The sequence below is a fragment of the Bufo gargarizans genome, chromosome 9, assembly GCF_014858855.1.
Source record: "Bufo gargarizans isolate SCDJY-AF-19 chromosome 9, ASM1485885v1, whole genome shotgun sequence".
NCBI lineage: Eukaryota > Metazoa > Chordata > Amphibia > Anura > Bufonidae > Bufo > Bufo gargarizans.
Window position 1 is genome coordinate 191097992 of NC_058088.1, and position 11772 is coordinate 191109763.

At 50.3% G+C, this 11772-nt stretch overlaps 1 protein-coding gene across 1 annotated transcript; it reads left to right on the top strand.

The window, feature by feature from the left end:
* Nucleotides 1-613: 613 nt before the first annotated feature.
* On the top strand, nucleotides 614-11273 carry LOC122919884 (degenerin-like protein asic-1). Its single transcript, XM_044269068.1, has 11 exons — nucleotides 614-967; nucleotides 1466-1677; nucleotides 3661-3791; nucleotides 5108-5271; nucleotides 5582-5686; nucleotides 6990-7110; nucleotides 7223-7295; nucleotides 9937-9994; nucleotides 10124-10197; nucleotides 10313-10388; nucleotides 11064-11273. Exons 1-11 carry the CDS (start codon nucleotides 614-616, stop codon nucleotides 11271-11273), a joined length of 1578 nt encoding a protein of 525 aa, XP_044125003.1.
* The last annotated feature ends 499 nt before the right edge of the window (nucleotides 11274-11772 follow it).

Here is an 11772-nt window from a genome sequence, read left to right on the forward strand (position 1 = left end):
AATGACCCCCTGTATGAAGGCGATCAATCTGTTGGGGTGCTGTCTGGCCACAAGCTTGCTGACTATTTTCAAGAACAACCAGCAGAATTGTGAGTGCAGCTCTGGAGACGACACTTGGGCTGCTTGCAGAGGTTGGTCTTAAAAGCAACATGTACATGTATGTCTGCGGCAGAAATCGGATGTGTTGCATAAGGATAAGCCCCATCGTCCACCTACCTCTCTCTACAGCTGATTAATATAGAAATATTTGTAACATGTGAACAGTGTCCCAGAAACCCCATTCGTCCGGCACCTGCGAATGGACATCAATTATAGCTCTCCTAGGGGTTGTCACCCAGCTTTCCGAGCTTCCTGAATGTCCAGTGCCTCCACATTATTACATATCTGGGTGGTAGGTGTCAAATCAATGCCTTGTCCTGGTAGAATATGAGGAGCCATCATTTGTCGTGGCTTCTCGGAGGTGACACGGGGGTATAATGAGATCATTACTGGAGATGTCACTAAGGTAACGGGCTCGACGGATTAGAGGACCTTGGGGCATTGCAGCTCCGGCCTTTTTAAGAGCTTCTGAGGGGGCTGACATGAGGCAGAGAGGCACCGGTCGAAGCCGAGAATGGGCTACCCGGAGATGAAGGCTCTGGCGTCCTCGTCCTACGATGCCAAGACTTTGCGGAAGCTGGGCCAGACCGTCCTGCAGCACACCTCGGCCCACGGGATTCCCAACATCTTCCGCTCCCGCCACTGGTTCCGCCGCCTGGTCTGGCTGTTCTTTGTGAGCTTCGCCCTGTGCTGCGCCCTCTGGCAGTGCACCGAGATGGTCATGAACTACTACACCTATCCGTCCCACGAGAAGATCATGCTCATCTCCAGCGCCAAGCTCAAGTTCCCGGCCGTCACCATCTGCAACCTGAACAGCGTGAAGCTCTCCTCCATCAACAGGAGCTTCACCATGTCCACCTCCCTGCAGGTACGAACGGCGCCCCAAACGGGTCACACATGAGAGTACCGACTGGGGGTCTGTCCGCGTGCAACTGGAAAACATGGCGGTCAGAACGGAGGTCCTATTTACCCCATGACATTTTACGAGGGGCGCTGTATGGCAGCACTGGTTACCTACATGTGGTATGGCGCCATACTGAGCAGCGTCACCCGTGACAATTTTAGGAAAAGTCACTGCCATGTTGATGCTGGAAACTATCTGAAAACCCGTCCTGGCCTAATTCTTCTCACAGCTGAGAATTTGTTACAATTGTATCTCCAGTGTAGACAATCCTCTGATACAAATTACCTGCACTGATACATTGTGACAAGTCAGAACAGGCCGCTGATGCGTTTCGCTTACAGAGGACTGTCTAGACTGGATACACTTGTAACAAACCCTCAGCTGTGAGAAAGGAATTGGAGAGGATGTTGCTATTCGCTGACAGCAAGCAGTGACCGTCCATGTTTTTTATTTTCCCCCCAGGACTCCGGCTTGGAACTGATGCACCGCAGAAACCGCTCGTACGTTAACGTGTCGTCCGAATATCAAGATGAGAGCGTCCAGTACGCCAGCGCCTTCAACAGGTTCGCCTCGGAGTTTAACCAGCTGATGGAGGAGCAGAAGGTGGAGATGGGGCACCAGCTGGACGACATGCTGATCTTCTGTAACTTCCACGGGCAGGAGTGCAACGCCAGGTACAGCCGGGGGGAGAGGAGCCCTGCACGTCGTATGATGTCCTCAGGGGGCCCTGGGTTCCCGGGATTGGGGGCCCCATTGCTGGAGGACTCCCATTGGGATGGAGGGGGGCATGTTGGCATTCTCTGCTGCCCAATTGCCCATCTGACCACATGGTTATAGAGCGGGGTGAGCATGAGGATAGCCTGTCCAAATCCGCACCCTGCAGAGCCCTGGTCCGAGTCAGATCTGTTCCTGGGAAAGTTGTGTGACGACTCCTGTGGGAAGTGAAATGTTGGCCCTATTGGCAGAGCAGTAGCCGATTCTACGTGATCCACTCCCTGCGCCCAGGTCACCGCGCAGGACTGCGGGAAAGCTGGGTGGGGGGGTGTAATACTGAAGGTATAATGCTCCACTCATTCTGCCTGTGTCAGCGTTTTCCTCTCATGGGTGTCAGACCTACGCCGGCCGCTCCCGCTTCCCTTCGCGAGTGACTCCGTCCGCTTCCCCTCTGATCTTTTACAGCGCTCCTTTAATCACCTGACACTTCAGAAGTCGCCGCCGATGGCGTCATTATAGAACGTACGCCGCTACCGGTCGTAATAATGGGATTAAAGGGCTTCTGCTGAGATGGTGGAGGGGTGACACCTGCTAGGTTGGTGGGGGTCCGACCGCTGGCCCGTCCCATAGAGAGTAATAGAGTGGGGCACACAGGACCCTTGTCCTCTGCAGGACAGGAGGAATCATTGTATAATGGAACCTTCTCATATACCTTCAATTCTCAGCATTTGCAAGATCTCTGCTTGCTGTCAGTGAAAAGTAACATTATTGTCTACAATGCAGAGGTTCAAGAAACTATATAAGGCCTCCTGCACACGAACAAATTTTTTTCCCGTTTACAGGCCGTTTTTTGCGTTCCAAATTACGGTCCATATACAGAACCATTCATTTCAATGGTTCCGCAAAAAAATAACGGAATGTCCTCCGTATGCATTCCGTTTCCGTATTTCAGTTTTTCCGTTCCGTTAAAAGATAGAACATGTCCTATTATTGTCCGCAAATCACGTTCCGTGACTCCATTCAAGTCAATGGGTCCGCAAAAAAAAAGGAACACATACGGAGATGCATCCGTATGTCTTCCGTATCCGTTCTGTTTTTGCGGAACCATCTATTGAAAACGTTATGCCCAGCCCAATTTTTTCTATGTAATTACTGTATACTGTATATGCCATACGGAAAAACGGAATGGAAATGGAAACACAACGGAAACAAAAAACGGAACAACGGATCCGTTTAAAACAGACCGTAAAACACACTTAAAAAGCTATACGGTCGTGTGCAGGAGGCCCTTAACCTGATAATTCTCACAGCTGAGGGTTTGTAACAGTTGTATCCGGTCTACACAATCAGTTGCAAACAAAACATCTCAGGACTCCAGACTGATACATTGTAACAAAGCGATGCGCGGTGTATTCAGCTTTGGCAGAAAGTGTCTAGACCGACCGAATACAACTGTAGCAAAATAAGGTAAATAGAAATGTTTCCATTAGCTGACAGCCAGCAGAGATTTGCAAACCTGCGAGGAATGGAAACACAAAGTGTGTGAGGAATTCCCCGAACTTTCCGTTATGCAGCCATTAGGCTTTATGAATGTGACCTGCGCTGCTGAGGGTTCGTTACATTTGTATCCAGTCTAGACAATCCGATATGAGCTAAACCTCATGTAGTGTTGAGCGAACCTGTGGGCGTCTAAAGTTCTGGTTATCGAAGAATCGCGTTATGGATTCTAATTCCGTTATGGTCCGTGGTAGCGGAATCCATAACGCGATTCTTTAATAACCAGAACTTTAGACGCCGAACACAAGTTCGCTCAACACTAGACATGTCTGATAGTTTGTTACAATGTATCAGCCTGGAGCTCGCAGACGATACAACATATTCGGGTGTCCCCGCTATTGGGGCGCTCGGGTCTCGTTTTTGTGACTTCTTCTCTTTTCTTCCAGTTTTTTCTCCAGTTTCATTAACTATAAATTCGGGAACTGCTACACGTTCAACTCCCAGAAGCCGACAGATTACCGCGGGAACCCAGCGAGCACGCAGCCGCTCAACATCACCAAAGCGGGGTTCATGTACGGTGAGTGGCGGGGATCTACCCCAGGGGAGCAGAGCACACGGGGTAGCAGTACGTCTGCTTCTGGGAAAGCTGGGTTACACAGGTGACAACCACAGAAGGACCTGAAATAGCGTATTGGTTGTCGTTCCCAGAAACGGATAAGACTAAGAAATGGCGGAAGAGTAAGGCTACATGCACACGTCCGTGTCCGTGCTCAAATCCGTCACCAGGTGGTCAGTGATGCACCCGTGAAGGATCCGTGTTGGGTCCGTGTGTCCGTTGTTTTGCTGTCCGTGTTGCATCCGTGTTTCACTGACACTGAACAGCTAAAAAATAATTTTCAAAGCATCTCTTCTTAATGATCCGTGAAACACGGATGTAACACGGATGGCATCTGTGCTGCATCCGTGGTTTTCACTGACTCGTTGACTAAAATGGGCGTGAGGGATCCGAGAACACGGACCCACGGACCGTGCTAAAACACTGATGTGTGAATGAGGCTTAAAGCTGGGATGCTTGGCTGTAGGTGACTACCCTTTGGGAGCTGCTGTGGCGGCCATTGTGGGTGTCAATCACGAGTCATTATCACCACTAACAAGGGGGCCGAGGGCTGTAAATCCAGAAGTCACTAATGAGCAGGAGATGGTGGTGTCATTAGCAGTAATGAGCTGTGCAGCTTCATCACACCGAGCCGACGCGCAGTTCTAGAAGGTTCTGGAGCATCTCACTGTCCAGAACATACACCAACATGTAAAGTGCCCACATCTGTACAAAAGGGCTGTGGCTGGTACTGTAAGGGGCACTGTGGCTGGTACTGTAAGGGGCACAATGGTTGGTGCTGTAAGGGGCACTGTGACTGCTACTGTATGGGGGATTCTGGCTGGTACTATATGGGGGCACTTTGGCTGGTACAGTAAGGGGCACTGTGGCTGGTACTATATGGGGGCACTGTGGCTGGTACTATATGGGGGCACTGTGGCTGGTACTATATGGGGGCACTGTGGCTGGTACTGTATGGGGCACAATGGTTGGTGCTGTAAGGGGCACTATGGCTGCTACTGTATGGGGGATTCTGGCTGGTACTATATGGGGGCACTTTGGCTGGTACTGTATGGGGCACCATGGTTGGTACTGTATGGGGGATTCTGGCTGGTACTGTATGGGGGATTCTGGCCAGTACTATGTGGGGGCCTTGTGACTGGTACTTTAAGGGGTAGGGCTAGGCACAGAAGAAATGGGTAAGTGGGTATATGATAGACATGGGGCAGGCTCTGTTGTCCACATACACCTGGAGTGCATTTTGGATGTTGGCACTGACCCGCCTGTGTGCCCGGCAGGTCTGCACCTGGAGCTGTTCATTCAGCAGATGGAATATGTGAGGGACATAACGCACTCCGCGGGCATCCGCCTCCTCATCCACGACCAGGCCCAGATGCCATTCCCTGAGGATGAAGGTGTCAATGTGCCACCCGGATTTGAGACTGATATCGGCATGATGAAGGTAACAGAGGGTCTTAAAGGGCCAGCGTCACACAAGAAATCAGCACCATGGTGATTTATAGTACTGTATCCTCTGGGGCAGAAGAGACTTTAGGGCCCCCTCTGACACAAGGGCCCGGATGTACGCCCTCTAGTTACACCACCCTTACAGGACTGATGGGTAAAGCCAGAAGCTTTAGATCCTGGTCTTTATAAACAATAAGATGTGATTCTCACTACTGACCACTAGACGGCGCCCTAGCAGCACGCACCCACATAATACACTGTATGATGGCGATTATATTATTATTACGGACGGTTTGTTTTTGCAGATTCACATTGACAGGCTGAAATCACCGTACATAAGTCGGTGCACAGACGGGGAGGACATCAAGAACTTCTATAAGGACGTGTACGGATCTGGGTACACTCGAGAGGTCAGCTTGTCCTGCAAGACGTGGCAGTCAGGAGGGAGTGACAGCATGGCGGACTGTGTTACAGCGCCCAACCAGTAATGCATAGCCTGCATGGCTCCACACCTGTCCATAGGTTGTGTCTGGTACGGCAGCGCAGCTTCATAGACGTAAAAGAAGATGAGCTGCAATACCAGGCGCAGACTGTGGGCAGGGGTGGCGCGGTTTTTGAAACTACAGAGAGGCCCTAGAAACCGGGTGGGTACAACAAGGGACCGTCCGCTCATGTCCCCAAATACTGGCCAAGAAACTCCTCAGGGTGGGGGAGGCTAAACACGAGTCGAGGAGAGTGATGGGTGCCATGAAAGAGCATTGGCGGGACGCCAGGGAGGAGTGCGGGGCAAGGGACTGTCACACAGAGTGACTACACAAACGCTGGCTGTGCCACCTGGCACTGCATACTGCCCACTGCACACCTGGTCCTGCTGTGCCGTCCTCCACAGAGGCAGCACTGTACTGCCCTCTGCAGGTGACACCCTGCTGCACCTACTGTGGAGCGGTGCCACAGAGAGGACTAGGACAGGGTGACCCACTCAGGAGCAGCTCGCGCTCCTGCCCTCTGCCCTCCTCCATTGTGTCACCGTCTGCAGCTGCCATCTGATCACAGGTCAGCCGCATGTTGGTCACCCCTCTCCCTATACTGGTCATGTTGGTCACCCTCCCTCCCTATACTGGTCGTGTTAGTCACCCCCTCCCTATACTGGTCATGTGGGTCACCCTCCCTTCCTATACTGGTCATGTTGGTCACCCCTCTCCCTATACTGGTCATGTTGGTCACCCTCCCTCCCTATACTGGTCATGTTGGTCACCCTCCCTTTCTATACTGGTCATGTTGGTCACCCCCCTCCCTATACTGGTCATGTGGGTCACCCCCCCCCCTCCCTATACTGGTCATGTTGGTCACCCTCCCTTTCTATACTGGTCATGTTGGTCACCCCCCTCCCTTTACTGGTCATGTGGGTCACCCTCCCTTCCTATACTGGTCATTTTGGTCACCCTCCCTTCCTATACTGGTCATGTTGGTCACCCCCCCTCCCTATACTGGTTATGTTGGTCACCCCCCCTCTCTATACTGGTCATGTTGGTCACCCTTCCTTCCTATACTGGTCATGTTGGTCACCCCCCTCCCTATACTGGTCATGTGGGTCACCCTCCCTCCCTATACTGGTCATGTTGGTCACCCCCCACCATATACTTGTTGTGTTGGTCACCCCCCCTCGTTAAGTGAGTGCCCGCTGGCGTTGACCTTGCTGTCTATGTTTTTCAGGCCTGCAAACGGACATGTGCCCAGCAGAACATCATCGACAACTGTGGCTGCATTCACTGGGAGTTTGCTCATCCCAAGAATTCGGAGCACCCCAAGTGCAATCTCAGCAACGTCGTCGCCCGTGAGTCCCTTTTACTTTTCATTCAGTTATGGTCTCTGTTGCTCTCTGTTATCAGCCAGTCTGATCACTCCTCCATTTTCCGCACTTTGATGGTTGCGTCTTCTGCCTCCAGGTGACTGCGTGAAGCTCTACGAATTTAAATTTGCGCACGACGAATTGAACTGCCACTGCCCCCTACAGTGCAAGTAAGTGAACGTCACCCGTCAAATTCATTGGTACAGTGGTCTCCAGCCTGTGGTTCTCAAACTGTTGCGAAACTACAGCTCCCAGTATGTGGGGCTGCTGGGAATTGTAGTTTAAAAACAGCTGGACAGAGCCAGGGGTTCACCCCCCCCCTCCCTATACAGGTCATGTTGGTCACCCCTCTCCCTATACTGGTCATGTTGGTCACCCTCCCTCCCTATACTGGTCATGTTGGTCACCCTCCCTTCCTATACTGGTCATGTTGGTCACCCTCTCATAGGGGTTATCATCCAGCTTTTCCAGAGCCCTAAAAGGCAATTGAGGTGGTTTTACCATGTCTTTGCTTCTTGCAGACCCTTCATCACAAGTATCACACTTCTCCACTGTGCTCATGTGTCGGTCTTTACTGTCATCCTAGCATTCAGTTCATGAAACAGGAGAGGGATAGGTCACATCCGGACACCTTCAGCCTTGTCAGCGCAGCCACAGAGCACATGACACGTTTCCTGTCTCTTTCCTGCTGATGCAGCTTTTTTGCCATTTCTGCTTTTCGGATTCACATGACGGCCCCGTCTAGAATTATACACGAGACCGAGTCATCTGTCTAATCATTCATCTCATGCTACCAGACAGATTTGCCGTTCAGGAGTCTAGGAAAGCTGTATGATGACTGTAATTTATCCCTTATGGTTTTTCTGAAAAAAATACATTTCCCAAAAATGTTTTTTCCCGCCGTCCACTTCTGTTTTTAGGTTTTTTTCTATTATTGGGAAAGTTGGGTGACAACCAACATGGCCACCATTATAGCTCCCACCAAGGATTGCAATCTGGCATTACTTCCGAGGCAGATTCCCAGTGCCTCTCTGTCCAGTGCCGATTTGCCAAAGTCCGTACTTATCCTCATGAATTCAGGTACAAAATTAGTTCAGACCCAAAATTAAATCAGACCCAAAGATGGATCCAAAATTAAAGACCCCAGACCAGACCCCAAATTGACTCAGTCCTCAGACTAAACCCCAAATGAATTCAGACCCCAGCGTAGACCCCAAAGTTATTTCAAACCCGACTGAAAATTTATTCAGTGTTTAGACCAGACCCAAAATGAATTAAGACCCCAGACCGGACCCAAAAATAATCCAGGCCCAAAACCAGAACCAACATGAATGTAGACCACAGTCTAGACCCAAAAATTATTTCAGACCCTACCCAAAATCAGTTCAGCCCCTAGACCAGACCCAAATTCAGACTCCAGGCCAGATCCAAATTCAGACCCCGGACCAGACCCAAATTCAGACCCCAGACCAGATTGAATAGTTAATTCAGACAAAAAAACAGAACAAATTCTGACTCCAGTCTAGACCCCAACATTATTTCAGACCCCAGACTAGACCCAGAATTGATTCAGACCTAAACCTAGGCACAACATTATTTTGGACCCAAAATTAATTCAGTCCCCAGACCAAACCCAAACTGAATTCAGACCCCAGACCGGACCCAAAATTAATCCAGACCCGAAACCAGAACCAACATGAATTTAGACCACAGTCTAGACCCAAAAATTATTTCAGATCCTACCCAAAAATTATTTCAGATCCTACCCAAAAGCAGTTCAGCCCCCAGACCAGACCCAAATTCAAACCCCATCCATACCAGACCCAAATTCAGACCCCATTCCAGATTGAAAAGTTAATTCAGACAAAAAAACAGACCCAAATTCAGACCCCAGACCAGACCCAAATTCAGACCACAGACCAGACTGAAAAATTAATTCAGACTAAAAAAACAGAACAAATTCTGACTCCAGTCTAGACCCCAACATTATTTCAGACCCCAGACTAGACACAAAATTGATTCAGACCTAAACCTAGGCACAACATTATTTTGGACCCAAAATTAATTCAGTCCCCAGACCAAACCCAAACTGAATTCAGACCCCAGACCGGACCCAAAATTAATCCAGACCCGAAACCAGAACCAACATGAATTTAGACCACAGTCTAGACCCAAAAATTATTTCAGATCCTACCCAAAAATTATTTCAGATCCTACCCAAAAGCAGTTCAGCCCCCAGACCAGACCCAAATTCAAACCCCATCCATACCAGACCCAAATTCAGACCCCATTCCAGATTGAAAAGTTAATTCAGACAAAAAAACAGACCCAAATTCAGACCCCAGACCAGACCCAAATTCAGACCCCAGACCAGACTGAAAAATTGATTCAGACAAAAAAAAACAGAACAAGTTCAGACTCCAGTCTTGACTCCAACATTATTTCAGACCCCAGACTAGACCCAAAATTGATTCAGACCTAAACCTAGGCACAACATTATTTTGGTCCCAAAATTAATTCAGTCCCCAGACCAAACCCAAACTGAATTCAGACCCCAAACCAGACCTATAATTAATTAAGACCGCCCCCCCCAGACCAGACCTAAAATGAATACAAACCTAAAACCGGAGTCAAAATGGATTCAGACCCCAGACCAGACCTACTGTATAATGTAGTCGGAGCACGCACTACATCCTGATGCTGGCTGGTGTTAGGACCCAGTGCAGTGGTGCCCGGGGCAGACTGGACCGCGGAGCGAGGAGCGGTAAGGACTGTCATGATGCACCGCTAACCTGTTTGTCCTTGTAATAGAGAGGAGATCTACGAGCTGACCGTGTCTGGATCCCAGTGGCCGTCCAACGCTTTTATCGTAAGTGTCGTGTATTACCGGCGGGTACAGAGCGTGGCACGTAGCATATCTCAGCTTCCTTGTGGCACCTGGCTGGGGAGCAGGAGGAGATCCGCCTGTAGGAACTGATGGGAGTATTTCTGTTTATAGGAAAACTTCGCCAAGGACCTTAAAGAGTGGGGAGGACAAATGAAAGACATAGCAGACAACCCGGCGCTGATCAGGTAGCTATCGCCCTCTGGACAGATTGACTGTGTTGGGATGAGCGACAGGAAGTGCAGAATTTGATTTGAGGGCTTGGCCCTTTAAGAATGTCGGCTTTGTCTTCCTCTTCTCCAGGGATAATTTTGTGAAGGTCGTGGTTTACTTCAAACAACTCAATTTCGAGATGATAGAAGAGGAGCCATCCATGACGGTGAGGACCAAGATAGACGCCATGGGTGGACGCGGGGCTCGGGGCTCCCAGTGGCTTGGCTATAAGGCTTGCACTTGTACAGACAGCAGTCACAACCGGGGCCCCAACATCAACATCATACTCAGGGGGTGCACCTAGCCCTTACACTGCCCCTTCTTACCCCTACCTGGTGCCTCACCTCGCCTCATTGGCGGTGCACCCCCCCCCCCCCGCTCATACTCCACCTAGTGGCGCAATGGTGCAACAATGCAATTCTGCAAAAACTTTGCAGCTTTGGATGTGACTGTAGTATGGGCAAAATGGCTCAGCCTTCTATGTAGATACACAGTGCGGTCTTAACTATCAGATTGAGGAGATCTGATTCCCGGACCGTGGTTGTCAAGAGTCCTGGGAAATGGACAGGACTGGGGTGGGGTTTGGGCAAATTTACCCAGAAGCAGGCACAGCGCCATCCACCGTATAGTGGCCGTGCGTGGTATTGCAGCTCAGTCCCATTCCCTGAAAGGTCATGTGACCGATCAATGTGACAACCAAAGAAGAGGCTGCAGTGCCCCCCAAACATCCGACTGGCGGGATGCTGGGAGTCAGACCTCCGCCAATCAGGTAGATTATGAGTAGTTAAGTACCGGAAAGACCCCTTTAACCCCTTTTTCGGATTTCTCTTTTTCGTTGCAGGAAATTAACCTCATCTCTAACATGGGGGGCTTGGTCGGCCTGTGGGTGGGCTTCTCGGTTTGCACCTTGGCGGAGTTCTTTGAGTTGCTGTTGGACGTCATTCTGCTCTTTATTCAGAGGTGCATCGGGACGGCGAACAAAAGGGGCTACTCCAACCCCTACATGCAGAAGCAGAGCCCCATCTACCTACAGAAGACCACCAAGCTTTAAAGGGGGGGGGGGGACGACGACAATGAATGCAATGGATCTGATCCCACCCAGAACGCACGAGTGTACGCAGCCCAACCGCTGGCCAATGTCCAGTATAATAGGTGCCCCCCGTATCCCCAAAGACTCAAACTGAGGGGAATATTGACTGAGGATTGTGGTTTTGTTGCACATGCAAAACTACAGCTCCCATCCGGCTGTCAGGGCATGATAGGGGTTGTAGTTTTGCAACAACTGGAGAAGGGGGAAGAATATTAATCCACGTCTTTAAATTGAATCCCAAACTGTGCCTTCCTGCGACTTTGCCCTGACAGGGCCTGTGATAAGGTTGCACGGCGGCGCGCTCTTTATGCATTCTCATGGGCGCGCTTCGCACAGGACTCCGATGGCGCCCCAATGTCAATGCAGTAAAATGGCTAGATCCACCCGTTTTGTGTTCGTAGCGATGTCCTAGTGACCCTGACGGTAGCGCCTCCACGTTTGTCCACAGGACCGGATGATT